We start from the raw sequence: 25,000 nt of genomic DNA on the forward strand, positions 1-25,000 counted from the left end.
ATTTTCACGACTACCGGATCAAACCTCTGAAGTCCCGATTTTCACGACTACCGGATCAAACCTCTGAAGTCCTGATTTTCACGACTACCGGATCAAACCTCTGAAGTCCCGATTTTCACGACTACCGGATCAAACCTCTTGAAGTCCCGATTTTCACGACTACCGGATCAAACCTCTGAAGTCCCGATTTTCACGACTATCGGATCAAACCTCTGAAGTCCTGATTTTCACGACTGCCGGATCAAACCTCTGAAGTCCCGATTTTCACGACTGTCGGATCAAACCTCTGAAGTCCCGATTTTCACGACTATCGGATCAAACCTCTTGAAGTCCCGATTTTCACGACTGTCGGATCAAACCTCTGAAGTCCCGATTTTCACGACTGTCGGATCAAACCTTTGAAGTCCCGATTTTCACGACTGTCGGATCAAACCTTTGAAGTCTACATACGAGTTTTGCACACCATGTTTTATTTAGTTTTGGGCAGATCAGACCTCTGATGTCATCAAAGTTTATATCCACCCAAAATTAGATTCAATGTGTTCTATTCCATTCGATTTTACCAGTTTGCAATGTTGAACTTCCTGATGAAGGTGTCTTAACACAATCTGTAACCAAAATCGGTGACCTGATGACATTGAGAAAAGACTCATACTTGGTCTTTGGCTCTTCGGGCTAATAGAATTCCCAATAAAGGTCACATTTCCATTTCTTGAAGAATCTTCTAGAAGTTGACAGAGAACCCCCATGTTTTGAAGGGTTCATACGATGAATCAGATTAGTTTTTCTCACTTTTCTTGTAAAGCGCTTTGAGCAGGTTTAGTGGATATTGCACTATATAAAAAGCTCTTTTCTTCTAATGTTTCTTATCAACGGGTCTGTGGTGAACCATTATTTAAAGACTAATTCGGCCTTTTTGTTTGTACATACGATTTAGTGTCGGACAACAGATAGCAGAGCCACCAATTAAGATAGGAGAAGAGGATGTGCCAGAGACAAACCAATTCAAATACTTAGGAACAATTGTACAAGGAAATGGGGGCAATGAGATGGAGGTTAAGAAGAGGATACAGGCAGAATGGAATAATTGGAGGAAGGTAACTGGAGTTATGTGAGACAAACGAATCTCCGCAAAGCTGAAGGGGAAAATATATACAACAGTTGTAAGACCAGCAATGGTGTATGGACTAGGGACAACAGCTACAATAAAGAAACAAGATAAAGAAGTTGAGGTGGAAATGAGGATGTTGAGATGGTCACTTGGTTGGACAAGAAAATATAAAATGAGAAATGAACGAATTCGAAGGTTGACAGAAGTGAAGAATGTATCAATAAAGATGAGAGAAGATAGATTGAAATGGTTCGGACATGTAAAGATACGAGAGAGGGAGTATGTGGAAAGGAAAGTATTGAACTTATAAATAGGTAAAGATACGAGAGAGGGAGTATGTGGAAAGGAAAGTATTGGACTTACAAATAGCGGGAAAGAGGAAAATGGGACTCCCAAAGACTAGATGTGGGATAAGGTAAAGGATGATATGAAGGAACTGGGCCTAGAGGCAGATGGTGCGCTGATCTGAGATGCATGGAGATATGTCATTCATTATGGCAACCCTGCAAAATGCGGGATAAGCTGAATGAAGAAGAAGAAGATAGGATTTGGTGTCCATATAATATTTAGCTCTATACACCAATCTGATAGTTTCTTACATTTGTTTTAAATACGATATATTTATATTTGCAAAGTCCACAGGGTATTTGTAAATGTTATTTTTACCTATGTAACCCTTAATGATTATATATATCATGTAACCCTTAATGATTATATATATCATGTAACCCTTAATGATTATATATATCATGTAACCCTTAATGATTACATATATCATGTAACCCTTAATGATTATATATATATCATGTAACCCTTAATGATTATATATATATATCATGTAACCCTTAATGATTATATATATATATCATGTAACCCTTAATGATTACATATATCATGTAACCCTTAATGATTATATATATCATGTAACCCTTAATGATTATATATATCATGTAATCCTTAATGATTATATATATATATCATGTAACCCTTAATGATTATATATATCATGTAACCCTTAATGATTATATATATCATGTAACCTTTAATGATTATATATATCATGTAACCCTTAATGATTATATATATCATGTAACCCTTATATATATCATGTAACCCTTAATGATTATATATATATATCATGTAACCCTTAATGATTACATATATCATGTAACCCTTAATTATTATATATAATAATAATAATAATAATAATAATAATAATAATAATAATAATAATACTTTATTGCATCCCAAAAAATTACATATATCATGTAATCCTTAATGATTATAAATATCATGTAACCCTTAATGATTATATATATCATGTAACCCTTAATGATTATATATATATCATGTAACCCTTAATGATTATATATATATCATGTAACCCTTAATGATTATATATATATCATGTAACCCTTAATGATTATAAATATATCATGTAATCCTTAATGATTATATATATATATATATATATTATATATATATATATATATATATATATATATATATATATATATATATATATATTATATATATATATATATATATATATATATATATATATCATGTAATCCTTAATGATTATATATATCATGTAACCCTTAATGATTATATATATATCATGTAACCCTTAATGATTATATATATCATGATAGGATAATTTAATTGGAACAAACTTAAAGAGACTAAGTTTTGTTTTGAAAATATCAAAAATGAGACATCAGGGAGCAGACACGGGTGTAAGATAAAGATCGTAAAACGTGTGTGTGAAACAGTGTCAGACCAAAAACATCATTTAAAATATAAAATAAAATCCTCTTTACTCATCCGGTAAGGGAAATTTGTCTCCAGGGTCTATTCCAAGTGAAGACTGGAATAACCCAGGCGTCAGTCGGTACCTTTCGGCTACAAAGCACAGACCGTTTAGTCGCGTTGTCCCGTGACAGAAAAATGCATAGAAATATACCCCCCCCCCCCCCCCCCCGCCCAAAAAAAAAACAACAACTAAACGGACTGCTCCAATAGAGGGGGATTAATTTTTTACTCTGCTTTGTCTGGCACTGGGAGGGGGCGAAGTGTCCGAGTGGTTAAGACATTGCACTATGACCGGGAAGATTCCGGCTGATTCAAATACTTCCAGGGGTTTTTTTTGTTTGTTTTTTTCATTGAGTAAGGTTATTAACCCACAATTTGGCCACTTGGGACAACATGGGTGATTCCTGTTGACTTCAGTTATCTTGTTTGATGGATTATCCACATTCCTGCCTAGGTGACGGTATATCACTGTGACGACATGGGTGATTCCTGTTGACATAAGACATCTTGTTGAATGGATTATCTATATTCCTTCAGGAATGCCTAGGTGACGGTATCTCACTGTGACGACATGGGTGATTCCTGTTGACATCAAACATCTTGTTGAATGGATTATCTATATTCCTTCAGGAATGCCTAGGTGACGGTATCTCACTGTGACAGCATGGGTGATTCCTGTTGACATCAGACATCTTGTTGAATGGATTATCTATATTCCTGCAGGAATGCCTAGGTGACGGTATCTCACTGTGACAGCATGGGTGATTCCTGTTGACATCAGACATCTTGTTGAATGGATTATCTATATTCCTGCAGGAATGCCTAGGTGACGGTATCTCACTGTGACGACATGGGTGATTCCTGTTGACATCAGACATCTTGTTGAATGGATTATTTATGTTCAGGAACTGTCTGGGTGACCGGATCTAATGTGCCGTGGTGGAAAGTGTAATTTTAATTGTCTAAAACAGTTTCAAACAAACTTTTTCAGATCTCGATGATTTGTTTTGTTTTTGTTTTGGGGTTTATCTTTTTTTTTATTGTTTCAAATATTTTTTAATGTGTTCCTCACCTTCTCAAAACGGTATTATGTTAACATCGGGCTATTCCAATGTAGAAATTCAAATTAATAATGACAAAGATATGAAATATTACAAGGTATGGAGAAGTGACAAATGAAAACAGAGAATAAGAACATCACGGTGTCAGAGCCAAACTCGGGATCCAATTGATACGACACCCTCCGCCTGGCTAAGAGAAAAGAGAGAGAGAGAGAGAGAGAGAGAGAGAGAGAGAGAGAGAGAGAGAGAGAGAGAGAGAGAGAGAGAGAGAAAGAGAGAGAGAGAGAGGAACAAAATAAATTAAAATATTTAAAAATCCATTGAATGCTCTGTAAATGATGTTGACAATATAGATCTTTTATAGAGGAATTTTGTATGAGTAAAATAACTAAAATATTAAATGACCAGCATCATTCACTAAGACCGTCAGGAAGGAATGGTCGCCCTTTATCTCTACAATAACAGGGAGACAACCGAAAATCGTTTCTGCCGTCTGGTATTAGGCTTTATAATAACAAGCAATAATCATTTAATATAATTATTTCGAATTTTTATTTCCAAATAATGTAAATATTAATTTATAAATTCATTTGTTTTGCAATCTTTTAAATTTTTAATTGAATGTGACAATTTTAACTATTTTACAGTGTTGAAATTATTCATATACAAAGCACAACTCTGGCTTTGAGATTGATCCTTATTATAACACTCGAGCACGGAAATCTCTGACCAAGTCGGGACCGGGCCTATTTGTTTGAGATTTCCCTGTTATCCAGTTTCAGTTTTCCGTGTTGAGTATTTTACAAAGGATATGAGGGAGGTAAAGGTGGGTTGTATTGATTAAAGTCATATTATAATGATAACTCTCCGTTATTGTGAACTCTGTCAATAGTCGGGAGTGAGACAATTCAATTTCCTTTTATCGGTCATCTTTTACAAAATTACGAAGAGAGTTTTCACTGGTGTTGTGTTTATCGCGTCTTGTCTTGTTCAATTCCAGAAATGAAATGACAATTCCCTCTTCGTGTGCTTGATAAAAAAGACAAAGCCAGCATATCGCATTGTGGATTACACACTCAGCACGCAACGTCATTACCTACGAATCCGGTACTTATCTAAAATCACTACTAGCACTATCACTCCTCACGTTGGGCGTTGGTTGTTTTCATTTATCTGCATTAGGAATGGACAAATCAATGTAAAAAAAAAAACACACACAAAAAACGTGTTGTTTTTTTCCAAATGTACACCAGGCACGCCAAAGTCTCACAACATTATGTAAACAATTCTATCAACCCATCCCATCGTTCAATACATCCAAATGTATAACAATTCTATCAACCCATCCCATCGTTCAATACATCCAAATGTATAACAATTCTATCAACCCATCCCATCGTTCAATACATCCAAATGTATTAACAATTCTATCAACCCATCCCATCGTTCAATACATCCAAATGTATAACAACTTTATCGACGCAGCTCATCGTTAAATAAGAAATCTTAACGAATTCAGTGGTTAAAGATTGTAAGTCTTCCATATGATATCGTGTCAACTATAATTTGGTGTGTTACTGAATTTTTACAAATGTACACACTTGATAGATCACTGTTATATAACCCACTTAATCTATTCAGGTAGAATAATACACACTCCACCAATCAACGGCTATCACCATCACCACCACCGTCATCACATTTGACATCAGCTCCACTACCACCATCCACAACACCATCATCATCATCATCATCATCATCATCATCATCATCATCATCATCATCATCATCATCATCATCATCATCATCATCACCATCTTCGTCGTCATCGTCATAACAATTATCATCGTCATCGTCATAATCACCACCCTCATCATCTGTGGTTTTATTCGTATAATCTCCCTGAAATTTGAAACTGAAGGTAGCAGGCCAGCTTTACACCGTCACATTCTTACCCATAGCAAACTAAAGAGAAGGGGATAGCTCTCACAAAGTATCATCTATGTAATAAATGATAATGCTCTCGCCCCACCTTCCCCACCCCTAATTGTTTGCATAATTTTAATACGTTACAGTTATGCCTACAGCAATCACTGCCCTGCTAGTCTCCCCGATGGAGTGGTGGGTGGTGTGCGTAAGACGCTGGTCAAACATGCTTCGCGATTCTCCCGTAGTACAGCATGCACACACACACACACACACACACACACACACACACACACACATATATATATATATATATATATATATATATATATATATATATATATATATATATATATATATATATATATGCCACACACACGCACGCGTAACACACTAACTAACTGACACTTAGCGCTACGAGGAGAGCGATGGCATCTTTCGTTTCCATTCAAGTTCAACGCAAACAAATCGCGAAAAATAATGTCAACGGACCGCAAGGGAATGTCCAGTTGGTTCGAGATTTCCGTGTTGGCCCCGGAAAGTGTTCGAGATTTCCGTGTTAGCCCCGGAAAGTGTTCGAGATTTCCGTCTTGGCCCCGGAAAGTGTTCGAAATTTTCGTGTTGGCCCCGGAAATGTTCGAGATTTTCGTGTTGGCCCCGGAAAGTGTTCGAGATTTCCGTCTTGGCCCCGGAAAGTGTTTGAGATTTCCGTCTTGGCCCCGGAAAGTGTTCGAGATTTTCGTGTTGGCCCCGGAAATGTTCGAGATTTCCGTCTTGGCCCCGGAAAGTGTTCGAGATTTCCGTGTTGGCCCCGGAAAGTTATTATTATTATTATCATTATTATTATTATCATTATTATTATCATTATTATAGTTATTATTATTATTATTATTATTATTATTATTATTATTATTATTATTATTATTATTATTATTATTATTATTATCATTATCATTATTATTATTATTATTATTATTATTATTATTATTATTATTATTATTATTATTATTATTATTACTGTTATCATTATTATTATTATGAATAATAGATTTTTATTGTCCATAAATATGGCAATTTGTCATTTATTTAGTTACACTTGTTATAACGTTAAACGATAACTGTAAGATTGAACAGATATTTCACTCCTACTTATTTTCTCTCTTTCTCTCTCTCTTTCTCTCTTCCTCTCTTTCTTTTACACGTGCGATATACACAACATAAACATATTCATTTCGTTTTCAATTTGTTACGATTGTGGCAATTCGACACCAAAAATTATCATCATTATCAATTGGTCAGTTAATCTTACATTAAATAAATTAATCAGTTAATCAGTCAACGAATCAATCCTTGGTTTTTCTGTACCATATGAAATATTCAAAATTTTTCTCCTGATGGAACGAACGTTGATTTATACTTGTTAGTTTTACATTTAATCTGACAAAACCTTCTCCCAGATGGTAAAAGACTAAATTCATGGTATAAAATATGTTTTTTATTGTTGGTAATTGAGAATGCTTTCCTTTCTATTGCTTTTCCATGAATTCTTTCTACTCCATCAAGAGGATGGTTTATTATTTTTGATGCCTCTTTGATAGATTTTGAAATTTTTGATTTATCTTTAAGTCGGCATCCTCCAAACCATATGGTGCAGCCAAACGCAATTACACTTTTAATCAATGAGTCATAAACTCTTAACATAGTTTTCTTCCTTACTTGAAATGTTCTCAATTTCCTTAGGATGTATAATCTTTGGGCAACTTTCTTAGATATTATATTAATATGTTGAGAGAAATTGAGGGAACTATCAATGGTTATTCCTAAATATTCAAAATAGTCAACTATCTCAACATCATCTTTACCGATCGCCACACACTTTAAGTCGTTTTTTTTATTATTATTATTATTATTATTATTATTATTATTATTATTATTATTATTATTATTATTATTATTATTATTATTATTATTATTATTATTATTATTATTATTACCCACATGAATCATATTTACCTGAGACCAACGCAATTTGATAAAAGGATTGGGCTGATCTGACCATGAGTGCTAGGTGTGACGTCACAGGTAGCACACCTACTTCTCCACGCAGGGAAAAGTTTAGCTGGCGGTTATCGGATACCTGTAGAATGAAAAGGGTTAAAATGATGTGTGACTGTTATGGTCAAAGAAGGTTAAACAATATTTTATCTGCTTCCTTTAATGTATTTTTAGAATTGTCCTCAACGTTTGGTCGCTTGACTAATGTACGGACCTTCCTGTGATTGTCATTATGTAGCAAAGACTATGAAAAATGTTTTTTTCTCTTTTTGAGAAAAATTTTTGTCTGAAATCAAAGCCCTATCTTCACTGAGTAAAAATGTTTTTGAATTTTGAAAATCCATTCATAAATAAAAAAGTTATGCAGTTTCAAAGGTGTCATTTATTTGGATGACCCGCAAAGAGGAAAAAAACGCGAAAATATGGGACGCTTTTTCGGCATTTTTTTCGACCTTTGGTTGTATCTTGCGTAATAAGTGGATTAAAAGATTAAAATTTGGCAATTTTATGGCAAATTTGATAGAGAATATGATGAAAACATTAGAAGAGTTCTAACTTATATATAAACACACACACACACACACGCACACACACACACACACACACACACACAGAGAGAGAGAGAGAGAGAGAGAGAGAGAGAGAGAGAGAGAGAGAGAGAGAGAGAGAGAGAGATTGCTTACGTAAACAAAAGAAGTATAGAAGGAAAAGAGAAATTGGACAAGGGGACAAAGGTTACTGATAGAACGTGACTTGGAACACAATAATTAAACCCATGCTGAGATTGTAGATCATATTGCAATCGAAAACTTTTAACATTATAATTTCTTAAATTCTTGTAAATCAAACAGTCAATTATCAGCTGTTTATTGAACCCAAACGCAATGGCAGATCATAAACACCCCTATGCCAGTGAGACCGCGCAGACATTTTGACTAGTCATGAACTTTAAAACGAGGTCAACCAATCAGAAAGCGCTTTGCCACGACTCGCTCATCCGCTGTTTGGTGCCAAATTGTTTTGAACTTGTGATTCGGGCTGTAAGGGGGCAAAATGACTTTGTCTTTTACGAATGAAGAGCAAATTAGGATGGTGTTTTGAAAAATACGGGAAAAGTACTTGTCATATTCATATGAAATTTTACAACCAAAAAGAAGAAATGTTCATGTATTACCTTGTCAGCGACAAAACCTACACGCCTGGTAGTTTTAGAAATATTTTACTCCAAAGATTAAAAATCTATTTTTAACGGTCTTTTGGTAATTGTACGAGTTTTGTCGCTTGACATAATCTAAAATGACCTTTTTTATAACTGTGTACCAACTTTCAGTCATATTCATCGATAAACAGCGTCGTAATTAATTTTTTAAAATAGCATATACCAAACGGCTTCGTCCCATATTTTGTCGCGAATTTGGGCACTTCGTGAGCGAAAAAGAGGCCCAAAGATTTGTGCGGGATAGTCCTTGCTACATTATGTGATGACGTGAGTTTGTGAGTGTTTGTGTGTCAAGATGGAGGTGATCGGACGTGAGAGTGTGAGTGTTTGTGTGTCAAGATGGAGGTGATCGGACGTGAGAGCGTGAGTGTTTGTGTTTCAAGATGGAGGTGATCGGACGTAAGAGTGTGAGTGTTTGTGTTTCAAGATGGAGGTGATCGGTGCCGGTCGATTGAGACAGTTCTGTAATGTCATCTTGTGTTTAAATGGTTGGACGCGTGTCGCCTGCTAGTGTAAGTATCGTTTCGTAATAAATATGTAATACTTGTTTTTGTAATAATTATTTAATAGTTGTTTTCGTAACAAATATTTCATACTTGTTTAGGTAATAAATATGTCATAGTTCTTTTTGTAATAGATATTTAATACTTGTTTTCGTAATAAATATTTCATAGTTGTTTTTGTAATAAATTTTTAATATCTGTCTTTTACGAATGAAGAGCAAATTAGGATGGCGTTTTGAAAAATACGGGAAAAGTACTTGTCATATTCATATGAAATTTTACAACCAAAAAGAAGAAATGTTCATGTATTACCTTGTCAGCGACAAAACCTACACGCCTGGTAGTTTTAGAAATATTTTACTCCAAAGATTAAAAATCTATTTTTAACGGTCTTTTGGTAATTGTACGAGTTTTTTCGCTTGACATAATCTAAAATGACCTTTTTTATAACTGTGTACCAACTTTCAGTCATATTCATCGATAAACAGCGTCGTAATTAATTTTTTAAAATAGCATATACCAAACGGCTTCGTCCCATATTTTGTCGCGAATTTGGGCACTTCGTGAGCGAAAAAGAGGCCCAAAGATTTGTGCGGGATAGTCCTTGCTACATTATGTGATGACGTGAGTTTGTGAGTGTTTGTGTGTCAAGATGGAGGTGATCGGACGTGAGAGTGTGAGTGTTTGTGTGTCAAGATGGAGGTGATCGGACGTGAGAGCGTGAGTGTTTGTGTTTCAAGATGGAGGTGATCGGACGTAAGAGTGTGAGTGTTTGTGTTTCAAGATGGAGGTGATCGGTGCCGGTCGATTGAGACAGTTCTGTAATGTCATCTTGTGTTTAAATGGTTGGACGCGTGTCGCCTGCTAGTGTAAGTATCGTTTCGTAATAAATATGTAATACTTGTTTTTGTAATAATTATTTAATAGTTGTTTTCGTAACAAATATTTCATACTTGTTTAGGTAATAAATATGTCATAGTTCTTTTTGTAATAGATATTTAATACTTGTTTTCGTAATAAATATTTCATAGTTGTTTTTGTAATAAATTTTTAATATCTGTTTTCGTAATAAATATTTAATAGTTGTTTTCGTAATAAATATTTAATACTTGTTATCGTAATAAATATTTAATAGTTATTTTCGTAATAAATATTTCATAGTTGTTTTCGTAATAAATATGTAATACTTGTTTTTGTAATAAATATTTAATAGTTGTTTTTGTAATAAATATTTAATACTTGTTATCGTAATAAATATTTAATAGTTATTTTCGTAATAAATATTTAATAGTTGTTATCGTAATAAATATTTAATAGTTATTTTCGTAATAAATATTTCATAGTTGTTTTCGTAATAAATATTTAATAGTTGTTTTTGTAATAAATATTTAATAGTTGTTTTCGTAATAAATATTTAATACTTGTTTTCGTAATAAATATTTAATAGTTGTTTTTGTAATAAATATTTAATAGTTGTTTTTGTAATAAATATTTAATACTTGTTATCGTAATAAATATTTAATAGTTATTTTCGTAATAAATATTGAATAGTTGTTATCGTAATAAATATTTAATAGTTATTTTCGTAATAAATATTTCATAGTTGTTTTCGTAATAAATATTTAATACTTGTTATCGTAATAAATATTTAATAGTTGTTTTCGTAATAAATATTTAATACTTGTTATCGTAATAAATATTTAATAGTTATTTTCGTAATAAATATTTAATAGTTGTTTTTGTAATAAATATTTAATAGTTGTTTTTGTAATAAATATTTAATAGTTGTTTTTGTAATAAATATTTAATAGTTGTTTTTGTAATAAGTATTTAATAGTTGTTTTCGTAATAAATATTCAATAGTTGTTTTTGTAATAAATATTTAATAGTTATTTTCGTAATAAATATTTAATAGTTGTTTTTGTAATAAATATTTCATAGTTGTTTTCGTAATAAATATTTAATAGTTATTTTCGTAATAAATATTTAATAGTTGTTTTCGTAATAAATATTTAATAGTTGTTTTCGTAATAAATATTTAAGGGGCGGTTTGGGTCTAATTATTAGGAAAATCCTTCGAAAAATTGATTTTGAGATTTTGGTGGAAATTTATATTTTATTACCCTAGAAATAATATAATTGAAGTCCAAATTCTTAAAGTAGACTATAAAGGCATGAAAAACACAGTCGAAAATGGTACAGATAGTAAGAAAAGTGTGAAAATCGGGAAGCTGTTTTGCTATTTTCTCAAAATGTCATATTTCTAAGGGTATGGGATACTGTGTCAAACGTTTCTCTGAATCTATTCAATGAAATTGTCTGAAAATTTCCACAGTTATCACAGAGATAATGTATTGTGTCACCATAGAGAGATTTTTTTGATAAGATATGTGAATTTTGAATTATAATCCTAATTTTTGAATTTTTAACATCATTTTTGTCATAACATTTTGATTTTCAACTTTGTGATGTTCTAATAAAAATTCCATAAGCTAAAGCCGTAAAATCTCTCTATGGTGACACACTATAGTACAATGTTGACAAGAGGGAAGAATATGGAGGTCATTCCTTCATTAGTTTTTTGGAACGTTTGCCACAAGATTGTTATATTTTTTAATGTCAGACCCCCAAATTAGATCGCAAAATGGGTATCAACACAGATAATAAAAAATGTTCACCATAAATGTTGTTTTTTAACCTATAATGACGATACAGAATGATTAAAACCGCCCAAAATTGGTAATTAAAATTTTTTTGAAAAGACCCAAACCGCCCCTTAATAGTTATTTTCTCAATAGATATTTAATAGTAAAAATGTATACATGGAAAGTTGTGGGCTGAAAAAAACAGTCTATAACCAAAATCAAAAACAAAAAAAAAAAAAACAACAACAACAAAGAAAAGAAAATACAACTGCATGAAATCATTGCAGACAGTCTGTTTCGATTTTAAGTGATGGGTAATTGGAACGAAATTGACTTCACTCGCCTCTTTGTTGTTGCTTTTACTTTTAGCCAGTCAATTTTGGTGATAAACTGTGACCAAATTCTATGAATCAAGCTATAAACCGTGAAGTGGATATTGTCCTATATAACATCTCAAGTGGATGTTGCCCTATATAACATCTCAAGTGGATATTGCCCTATATAACATCTCAAGTGGATATTGCCCTATATAACATCTCAAGTGGATATTGCCCTATATAACATCTCAAGTGGATATTGCCCTATATAACATCTCAAGTGGATATTGCCCTATATAACATCTCAAGTGGATGTTGCCCTATATAACATCTCAAGTGGATATTGCCCTATATAACATCTCAAGTGGATATTGCCCTATATAACATCTCAAGTGGATATTGCCCTATATAACATCTCAAGTGGATATTGCCCTATATAAATCTCAAGTGGAGTTGCCCTATATACATCTCAAGTGGATATTGCCCTATATAACATCTCAAGTGGTTATTGCCCTATATAACATCTCAAGTGATATTGCCCAATATAACATCTCAAGTGGATATTGCCTATATAACATCTCAAGTGGATGTTGCCCTATATAACATCTCAAGTGGATATTGCCCTATATAACATCTCAAGTGGATATTGCCCTATATAACATCTCAAGTGGATGTTGCCCTATATAACATCTCAAGTGGATATTGCCCTATATAACATCTCAAGTGGATGTTGCCCTATATAACATCTCAAGTGGATATTGCCCTATATAACATCTCAAGTTTGTTATTTATTGTTCTTTTTTATTATATAGGAATGGAAATCAGAACTTCTGGGTCTTTTGCAAAGTCAGAAATTCTATATGTTAACGGCATTGTCTCAGAAAAAAAAAATGTATAATCGCCAAACCGGCCTGGCATCTCGTCCTACATATTAAGTGTTGATGCTAGCTTGGAGCAACTTGTTAAGCTCTTTGAGCACGTTAAGTAGATATTTCTCCATATAAATAGTCATGATTTTTAATTTTTTGCTTTTTAGATTTCTTTTCTTTTTTTTTTAAATTAACAATAACTTAACCCTTTCAGAGTCAACATGACCTGTTTTCGGGCATTGGTAGGGCTAACCCACACTAGAGACTTTACTCCGACGACCCGGCATTGCCGTTCTCTGCAGTCTTCCGGATAAGGACGTCGTGGAGCCGCTAGACCTACCCATACCACGCATATGACGTCCTTTGTCGTTTTGTTTTTAATTTTTTTGTTGTCGAGCTTAGTTTGGGTAGCTCTATCGGCTCTTCTCTTTATTCTTCGTATTTTGTCCGTGCCCGACGTCTGTATCGGGAAGACGGCAGTGACGGATCGTCGGAGTCAGTCTCCGGTGTGTGTTAGCCCAGTGGGACTCATCTATTATTATTATTATTATTATTATTATTATTATTATTATTATTATTATTATTATTTATTATTATTATTATTATTATTATTATTATTATTTATTATTATTATTATTATTATTATTATTATTAATTATTATTAATTATTATATTATTATTATTATATTATTATTATTATTAATTATTATTATTATTATTATTATCATTATTATAATTATTATTATCTCGATTTAGATCCAGGGCTACTCACTTGTATGTCCGTGTTGTCGAATAAGGCTGTCACTTTGTAGGACGTGTGATGTTTGTAAGCCGCCTCCTTCCTCATGGGTAGTAGGCCAGGGTTGTTTCCACTCGTTTTCGTCGCAGGCAGCATCTGGTCCATGGTTATGTCCCCTTTCAAATCCGAGTCCTAGAAAAAAAAGATTGTATTTGTCTTAATTTGTTTTTGGGTTTGTTTTATTTGGGGGGTTTTCTTGGTGTGGATTTTTGTTTGTTTGTTTAGAAATGTGTTTGCGGATTTTTTGGGGTGTAAAATAGTGAAAAGAAAACAAAAGAAAATTGTGTTGAAATCAGAATACAAGTCCAAGTCCAAGTCCCAAGGTCTTATCTTTTTCAGCTTTTTTATATTATAGCTCAATATCCACTGAACGTGCTCAAAGCGCTTCACAAGGGGTACCTTGTACAACATCAACACTTAACATGTAGGACGAGACATGATGCCTGTTAGGCGATATTGCATTTTTTTTTCGGACAGAGACAACGCTGTCAACAGACGGGTACTCATTTTACACCTGAGTACGGCAAGATAGTGTGAGTAAAGAGCCCTTTCTAAGGACTCAACTATGCGCTGAGCGAGGCTCGATCCCAGGACCTTCCTATCCGAAAGCGAGTGTCATACCACTAGACCACGACACAGCCACAGTCTATCCAGTATGTCAAACCCAAACTGTCAGCACCATTTATCTGTGTCGAAATAAACTAGTGATGGAAGTTTCATTCACATTGAATTTTATTATTTGTCCCAAACTTTAATCGTCATTATCTGCAGACCATTTGCCAATATCGAGATTACATTAAAATTTTTAACAATAAGAAATAACACAACAACAAAAGCACACAAATTGTATATCTAGAGACAGAATAAACCCAAAAAAAGTATTATTCACCCCTCCTATAGATAGCATGCGCTTTGCTAAGAAGCTTACAACATTTCCATCCGGAAGTATGACGGACTAACACACAAAACTCTGGGTAACCTTGAACGTTTGTAGCCTGGTTAATACAGTTTAATGAGAATTACTCATAAACACGGATGGCAAACAGCAATAACAAAGACCTGAGTGACGTCAACTTCATTCTATCTAGATAATAGATGGTAACACGTAATGGTATCAAGTTTAGAATAATAATTTGTGACGTCATGGTTTGATTATCGTTGAATTTAATCAAAAATAATTATTATTTTAAAAAGATGTTTGGTTTAAGTATTTTTAAAACTGTCTTTTTTTTTTCAGAGAAAACAAAATCGGATTCGATTGACGGGTAGTATATATTATTTCCTTCACTCTTTCGTTATGAACTTAGAACTTTGTTCTCGTCGTGCAGTCGTGAAAATGTTGGAAACATTAAATGGAGCTTTATATAGCGCAATATCCACTGAAATGTGCTCAAAGCGCTTTACAAGGGGTCCCTGGTCAACAGCAACATTGAACATGTAGGACGGGACATGACGCCTGTTAGGCGATATTACAATTTTTCGGACAAAGACAACGCTGTTAACGGCCAGGTACTCATTTTACACCGGAGTACGGTGAGAGAATGTGAGTAAAGAGCCTTTTCCAAGGACTCAACTATGCGCCGAGCACGAGGCTCGAACCCAGGACCTTCCGATCTGAAAGCGAGTGTCATACCACTAGACCACATAGCCGTACATGTCCGGAATTCCTGAACCTGAGAGTGTGAGAATCGAACATTCGTATTGCAAGATGTGTGTCTCTAATCTACGGTCTTAAACATCAACACTCAAACTAAAACGATCCACTGAAATGTGAGTGTTATTGATTGAGTACATGGTTGTGAATGTATGTGTGTGTATGTGTGTGTGTGTGTGTGTTGTGTGTGTGTGTGTATGTGTGTGTATGTATGTGTGTGTGTGTATGTGTGTGTATGTGTGTGTGTGTGTGTGTGTGTGTTGTGTCTATCTTGTTCGGCTATGTGGTCCAGTGGTATGACACTCACCTTTGGACCGGTGGTCCAGGGTTCGAGTCCCACTTTAAGCTGTGCACAGTTGAGTCCATGGAAAAAGGCTCGTTACTCACATGCTCTCATCGTACTCAGGTGTGAATGAGTACCTGGCCATTAAAAAGCCTTGTCCCTACACAAATGTAATAGCGCCTAAGAGACTCTAAGTCTCCTCCTACATGATAAGCGTTTCTGCTGGTCTGGGAGCCCTTGTAAAGGGCTTTGAGCACATTTGGTGGATATTGTGCAAAACAAATACTAATACTAAAATGTAATACCCTTGCTACAGCCACAACCACAGATATCTTTTCTTTCGCCTGTACAGTCGTGCCACTTATGTCACCCTCAAATCCAATAGCCCTTGATGCGAAGGCTGCAATGTCATCGATCTCCATGTAATAGGCTCTGTAGAAACAGGAATAGTTCTGCTATTAGCTTTAGCTTTTAGCTTTTTGTTTTAGCTTTTATATAGGGCATTATCTACTAAACGTGTTCAAAGCACTTTACAAGGGGTCCCGGACCAACAGCAACATTTAACATGTAGGACGGCACAGAACGCCTTTTGGGCGATATTACAGTATTTTTTTTTCGGGCAGAGACAACGTTGTTAACGGCCAGGTAATCTTTTTACACCTGAGTACTGTGAGAGATTGCGAGTAAAGAGACTTCTCCAAGGACTCAACTATGCGCCGAGCGAGGCTCGAACTCAGGGCCTTCCGATCTGAAAGCTAGGGTCATACCACAAGACCACATAGCCGCACAATTACGCTTCAGTAAAATTTGGTTATCCAGAAAACTAAAGAGGTGTATAAAATCTATATTAGAAAACGGTAGGGGCTGCCTGAAGTCTGGGATCGTGAAAATACTAAAGAAAGAGTGAAAATAGAGTGGCTTCCTATGGGAATAATACATGACAGACAATGGACGCTTCGGGTACAAACTCTTCGTCAGCACAACAATACACAAATTAACGTAATGTTAAAATTATTTTATTTTATTTGTTTTCCACGTTAATTTGTGTATTGTTGTGCTGACGATGTTTTTGTACGTGAAACGTCCATTGTCTGTATTGTTCCCCTACGAAGCCACTCCATTTTCACTCTTTCGTTTGAATCAATATTGTATAATAATATGGAACAGAAGTGTGACGTCACAATACTGGTTCCAATCCCATTGGAATAGTGATACCAGTCCTCCCGAGGACTCGAAAAAAGGCGGAGAATTTGTCTGGTTTCTCCACCAGCGAGAGGAGGCACTGGGTGGCAGCGAATCGGTGTCAGTCGAGAACCTGCCTTACGGAAAAATCGCTTCATCAGTTGATATTTTCCACCTGTCCAACATGTACCTGTTGTGGTAACGAGCCCGAAACCGCAGACCATCGAGTTGAACTGTGTGTTGCGACGAAGCTTCCGGGTGGGTTTTGTGACGGTGCACGGTCAAAGAATTTACTGATTGGGTCGTCGCCATAACATAGTAGTGTGAGCACCATTAGAAGCTGCTGCTGATTGGGTCGATCGTCATAACATAGTGTAAAAGTGAGCACCATTAGAAACTGCTGCTGATTGGGTCGATCGTCATAACATAGTAGTGTGAGCACCATTAGAAGCTGCTGCTGATTGGGTCGATCGTCATAACATAGTAGTGTGAGCACCATTAGAAGCTGCTGCTGATTGGGTCGATCGTCATAACATAGTAGTGTGAGCACCATTAGAAGCTGCTACTGATTGGGTCGATCGTCATAACATAGTAGTGTGAGCACCATTAGAAGCTGCTGATGATTGGGTCGATCGTCATAACATAGTAGTGTGAGCACCATTAGAAGCTGTTGCTGATTGGGTCGATCGTCATAACATAGTAGTGTGAGCACCATTAGAAGCTGCTGATGATTGGGTCGATCGTCATAACATAGTAGTGTGAGCACCATTAGAAGCTGCTGCTGATTGGGTCGATCGTCATAACATAGTAGTGTGAGCACCATTAGAAGCTGCTGATGATTGGGTCGATCGTCATAACATAGTAGTGCGAGCACCATTAGAAGCTGTTGCTGATTGGGTCGATCGTCATAACATAGTAGTGTGAGCACCATTAGAAGCTGCTGCTGATTGGGTCGATCGTCATAACATAGTGTGAGCACCATTAGAAGCTGCTGCTGATTGGGTCGATCGTCATAACATAGTAGTGTGAGCACCATTAGAAGCTGCTGATGATTGGGTCGATCGTCATATCATAGTAGTGTGAGCACCATTAGAAGCTGCTACTGATTGGGTCGATCGTCATAACATAGTGTGATCACCATTAGAAGCTGCAGATGATTGGGTCGATCGTCATAACATAGTAGTGTGAGCACCATTAGAAGCTGCTGATGATTGGGTCGATCGTCATAACATAGTAGTGTGAGCACCATTAGAAGCTGCTACTGATTGGGTCGATCGTCATAACATAGTGTGATCACCATTAGAAGCTGCAGATGATTGGGTCGATCGTCATAACATAGTAGTGTGAGCACCATTAGAAGCTGCTGATGATTGGGTCGATCATCATAACATAGTAGTGTGAGCACCATTAGAAGCTGCTGATGATTGGGTCGATCGTCATAACATAGTAGTGTGAGCACCATTAGAAGCTGCTACTGATTGGGTCGATCGTCATAACATAGTAGTGTGAGCACCATTAGAAGCTACAGATGATTGGGTCGATCGTCATAACATAGTAGTGTGAGCACCATTAGAAGCTGCTGATGATTGGGTCGATCGTCATAACATAGTAGTGTGAGCACCATTAGAAGCTACAGATGATTGGGTCGATCGTCATAACATAGTAGTGTGAGCACCATTAGAAGCTGCTGATGATTGGGTCGATCGTCATAACATAGTAGTGTGAGCACCATTAGAAACTGCTGCTGATTGGGTCGATCGTCATAACATAGTAGTGTGAGCACCATTAGAAGCTGCCGCTGATTGGGTCGATCGTCATAACATAGTAGTGTGAGCACCATTAGAAGCTACATATGATTGGGTCGATCGTCATAACATAGTAGTGTGAGCACCATTAGAAGCTACATATGATTGGGTCGATCGTCATAACATAGTAGTGTGAGCACCATTAGAAGCTACATATGATTGGGTCGATCGTCATAACATAGTATAAGTGTGAGCACGATTAGAAGCTGCTGATGATTGGGTCGATCGTCATAACATAGTAGTGTGAACACCATTAGAAGCTGCTGCTGATTGGGTCGATCGTCATAACATAGTAGTGTGAGCACCATTAGAAGCTGCTGCTGATTGGGTCGATCGTCATAACATAGTAAAGTGAGCACCATTAGAAACTGCCTCAGGACTGGATACATCCCTTGTACATCTGACCCTCTGGTTTCAGAATAATGCTATCATATATTCTATCATAAATACATCCTGGCTGTCAATAAAAACCATCGACCATTGCTCCTATATAAGAATCTGCCTATACGTTCTGTTACCACTAAAATAGTTATATGCCCCTTTATGATTCAATACGTATTCTACTCATTATTAATCCTCTACATGCCTGATTGGACACACTCTTCCATGGAGTTTTGAACTGGAAAAGAGGAAACGTCAATAGCAAGAAATGTAGTGAGTAGGAAAATCCAGAAGGTAACCGAGAATAAAAACTTCGCTGCGGCGATTGGGGGCTCGAACCCAAGACCTTACTGGTACGATAACTCCACCTGGCCGGGGAGATCGTGACTCTACTGTATGAACTATCCACGACACCCAAAAAAAAGTCGCTTCAAATTCTAGTCTATGTAGAGCCTTCTCTCCCGGACTTCTTGAGGTCACGGGTTTAACGCACACAAACGCCACACAAACGCCACGTAGTTAGTTGGCCAGCATTGAAGCTTAATGGCCAATATTCTCAACACAAACATGTAACATAGAAACAATGCGTGACGGATGACTTCTCTAGCCCATCGAATGAACAAGCAGCCAATACATGTAGTAAATAATTGTATTGTATTACATATCTTGTGTGGGGTTTCCCTTGGCTCAGTTGGTTGATAACTCGCTTCACACGCAAAGAGGCTGAGGTCGATCCCGCGTGCAGTCCCGATGATATTTTGTCCTTTTTTTTTTTCTAGGCGCCAGCATACCGCAAAAAACGAACTTTCAGCAAGCATTAACACACCCAGCCAGCCAGTCACTACTGTGAGGACAAATGGATTTGTGCGCTATGTGGTCTAGTGGAATGACACTCGCTTTCGGAAGGTCCTGGGTTCGAGCCTCGCTCGGTCCATAGTTGAGTCCTTGGAAAAGGCTCTTTACTCACATTCTCTCATCGTATTCAGGTATAAAATGAGTACCTGGCGATTAATAGCGTTTTCTATGTCGGAAACAAATTGTAATGTCGCCTAATAGGCATCATGTCTCGTTCTGCATGTCACGTGTTGCTATTTGTCAGGGCCCCTTTGTAAAGCGCTTTGAACACATTTAGTGGATATTGCGCTATACTAAAGTTCTTTTTTTAATTATCGGTAAGTAAATAATTGATATTATGCGATTAGGTACAATTCTCACAACACCCACCAGCCGCATTAATCATGCCAACACACTATACAGTGTGTAACCTTGTACTTTTATAGATAGAACGAAGATGACGTCACTCAGGTCTTTGTTATTGTTTTTTGCTATCCATGTTTGTGATTGATTCTCACTAAAACTGTATTAACCAGACTATAGAAGTTGATGGTTTCACATAGTTTTGTGTGTTGGTCCGTTATACTATACTTCCCGATGGCAATGTTATGACCTTCTTAGCCAAGCGCATACTCTCTATAGATAGTATGCGCTTGGCTAAATAGCTCATAATATTGCCATCGGGAAGTATAACGGACCAACACACAAAACTGTGTGTATCCATGAACGTTTATAGTCGGGTTAATACAGTTCATCGAGCATTACTCATAAACGCGGATGGCAAAAAACAATAACAAAGACCTGAGTGACGTCATCTTCGAACTATCTATAGTCTGATATAACTTAGTGAGAAGCAATCACCAACAGGCTGTCTAAAACTAATAACAAAGAGCTGAGTGACGTCACATCCGTTTTTTGTATAGACACTTCATGGAAGGCAACATACCACGCTCCTCGGACAGTCGTCCGAACGTAAACAATAAATGACAATCAGTGCTAAACTGAGCAAACTCCACGGCAATACTATCTATGGTATGCGTTTCAGGAAAATATTCACAAGTTCTACATGCCTGCTGGATCGTACCATCACAAAAAACTGTATAACCTTAACGTTTCTAGTCTGATTCAGAATATCTGATGAGAACTAATCACGGAACTTGGGGTCAAACAATATCATCGAGCAGAGTGATGTCAACTTCTCGTTGGTATAATTGTGATATTCTTAAAACCTGAAGCATTTATATAGTGCATTATCTACTAAACGTGCTCAAAACGCTTTACCAAGGCTCCCAAGCCAACAGCAACACTTAACATCAGAAACATGTGATACAATAATTACAATTTACCCGATAAAACAACGTTATCAATACACAAGTATTCATTTTACAACCGACTATGCTGAGATAATGTAAGTAAAGACCCTTTTCCAATGACTCAACTTTGCGCCGCTCAGAGCGAGACTCGAACCTTAGACCTTCCAGCCTGGAGGTATGTGTCATACCACAAGACCACACAACCGCACGATTCCAGGCTTCAGGTTTCTTCCAAAACTCTCTATTTTTCCAACGTATGAATTACCCGTATTTATGGTTTTATTGCTGTTGTCGGTTTCAGTAACGTGCTTTTTTATAATTGGACGGGTAGTTGGCCCATCGCATAACCCCCTGACTTGGAGGACCAGGATTCATTCTGGAGATTCACTCCTAGATTGGTTACTCTCCCGAGTTAGATAGCCCAGTCTATCCAGGGCAAGAGCTAGGAAACGGGGTCGTCCAAAACAAACATGGACCAGAAGCCGTCACCAAGATTTGTGCGTCTCCAATCTTACCTGGAGTGAGGCAAAGGTCTGTGCCAAGGACAGACAAAGATGGAAGAGTGCTGTTGAGGCCCTATGCTCCCCCAGGAGCCAAGAGGCATGAGTCGAGTAAGTCATGAATTACCTGTAGGAAATCCCCTCATGAGTAACGTACACGTCTCTCAGTTTTGGAATCTGAATGGCGATTTGATTGGGCATCCAATGGTTCAGGATAAAAACCTGGGGATGTGGAAAACCGATAAATACATTACAAGGATAAGGTCGATCTGAATGGCTGTTGCATTGGGTAGCAATATGGTTCAACAGTCGTAACGTCACTTCCCTCCCCTCGTAATTACGCTTAGTAACGTAACAACTGGTTCTAAACTATCGGAACAATGCTGGAACTCCCTTATCAAATACTTCTCCAACGAGCATAAAAGTGTATCCAGAAGAGGAAAACATTATAAATCTGATCATGTTTTGACTTTTATACATTCTGATCACATGACATGTGAAAAAGTTCTAACCAGCATGAAGTATAAAAAGTACCGATTTTCTTTGTTTAGAACCAAGCTTTTGGTTGCTGGGCTGACGTCACATCAGACTATTGAATCCTTTTTGTTTAGGAAGGAATTATGGGGATATAAAATACCAATACACGCGTTATTAGACTAGAGAAATGGCCCGCATGTAATCTGAAGGGTTGTTACATTGGGTAGCTATTGGATGGGGAAGAGACAAGGGGAAATTGAATACCTATATTATGTATGCATGTTTATATATATATATATATATATATATATAATATATATATATATATATATATATATATAATATATATATATATATATATATATATATATATTATATATTATATATATATATATATATATATATATATATATATATATATATATATATATATATATATATAATATATAATATATATATATATATATATAAAATATATATATATATATATATATATATATATAGCATGCCGACTGAAGACGTGGATTGAAGCCACAGAAGCATGTGTTTCGGCCATATAAGTGAGTGAATCCATTCATATATTATATTTTATAAAATATTTTCTATATATATTAGACTAGACAAAAGCTCCACATGTCATATAAATAAATATATAACAAATAAATAAAATTCCCTTCATTCGTCCCATAGGGAAAGTTTGTCCCTTGAGTCTATTCCAAGGGTAGACTGAAATAACCCAGGCGTAAGCCTCAGTTCAGCGCCGAAAATTTTAAAACATTTTTTTCATTGATTTCATGACGAAAATGTTTAAATTGTCTTGTTTTGACAATCTGAACAAGACAGTCTTTAGAAAGAATGGCTTTAAAGTATCCTTTTCTCATAATTTTTTAATTAGATTGTTTAAAGTGTAAATCTTATTGTGAGATCTCATGGCAGTTGTCAGAGACATGGAACACAGACATGGTTGACACAATGAGTAAGTTGTGCGGCTGTGTGGTCTAGTGGAATGCCACTCGCTTTCGGATCAGAAGGTCCTGGGTTCAAACCTCGCTCGACGCATAGTTGAGTCCTTGTGAATGGCTCTTTACTCACATTCTCTCAACGTACGCAGGTTTAAAATGAGTATCTGGTCGTTAACCGCGTTGTCTCTGTCCGAAAAAAATTGTAATAATATCGCCTAACAGGCGTCATGTCCTGTTCTACATGTTACGTGTAGCTGTTGTCCTGTGACCCATTGTAAAGCGCTTTGAGCACGTTTAGTGGATATGCACTATATAAAAGCTCAATGAAGTTCCGATAGGAAGAGAGTGTTAATTCACAACAATGATTGGAGAAGGCGCTGTTTGAACAAATGATATGTTGAGGCATTGTCAATAGATATATGCTAATCTAAAAAGTGTCGGTCGTGCTTCTAGTATGGCCTATCTGACAAAAAGACGCAAAATGCCAGTTTTCACAAGAAAAGGAGTGAATTCATGTACCAATGAAGATGTTCATGAGACTATACGAAACCACTAACGGCAAAACAAAATGAGTCAATGTCTCTTTGGATTTCAGTGTCGCTATAACATAACGTGTACGCTGACTGACAAATAATGACGTAAATGTCAGTCTTTTGGTTTCAGTTGTCAGGCATAAGTAACGATGCTAGCTACATCAGCAAATAAAGTGACGGTCAGTGCCTTGTAATAGTTCAGGCCTGATACTGACCACAAAATGACGTCAAATGCCAGTCTTTTGGTTCTCACAAAGAAACAAAATATTAATTAATAGCTTCATGACCAATGAAATGACTTGTTTCATGAGCCTACTAACGACAACTCTAACGTGCAAAAACAAATAATGACGTCAAACTGTCAGTCTTTTTGGTTTCAGTGTCAGGCTATAACATAACGATGGCTACGCTGACACTGACTAAATAATGACGTCAAATGTCAGTCTTTTTGGTTTCAGTGTCAGGCTATAACATAACGATGGCTACGCACGATCACAGGGAATTGGATTCAGTAGTCTGATGTCACGCTGCCCGGCAACGGCGGCCATCTTGGTTCTAAACAAAGAAAATCATTACTTTTTATTCTTCATGCTGGATAGAACTTTTCATATGCCTTGTGATCAGAATGTGTAAAAGTCAAAACATGATCAAATTTATGTGTTTTTTTCCCTCTGGATACGCTTTTATGCTCGCCGGATAAATATTTCATAAGGGCGTCCGCCATTGTTCCGATAATTTAGAGCCAGTGTTACTAAG

General features: G+C 36.1%; 1 protein-coding gene across 1 annotated transcript in view; it reads right to left on the reverse strand.

Moving 5' to 3' along the window:
- The window catches only part of LOC144959514 (uncharacterized), a 45,535-nt gene that overhangs the window by 15,651 nt on the left and 4,884 nt on the right, over positions 1-25,000 (reverse strand). Inside the window, exons 4-7 of the mRNA XM_078892130.1 lie at positions 22,400-22,494; positions 16,563-16,689; positions 14,294-14,452; positions 7,927-8,050 (exon numbers count right to left, since the gene is read on the reverse strand). Coding sequence (XP_078748256.1) covers positions 7,927-8,050; positions 14,294-14,452; positions 16,563-16,689; positions 22,400-22,494 — 505 coding nt within the window. The remainder of the gene's footprint in view (positions 1-7,926; positions 8,051-14,293; positions 14,453-16,562; positions 16,690-22,399; positions 22,495-25,000) is intronic.

This window comes from Berghia stephanieae, chromosome 14, assembly GCF_034508935.2.
Source record: "Berghia stephanieae isolate SIO BIC M18660-M18661 chromosome 14, UCSD_Bste_1.3, whole genome shotgun sequence".
NCBI lineage: Eukaryota > Metazoa > Mollusca > Gastropoda > Nudibranchia > Aeolidiidae > Berghia > Berghia stephanieae.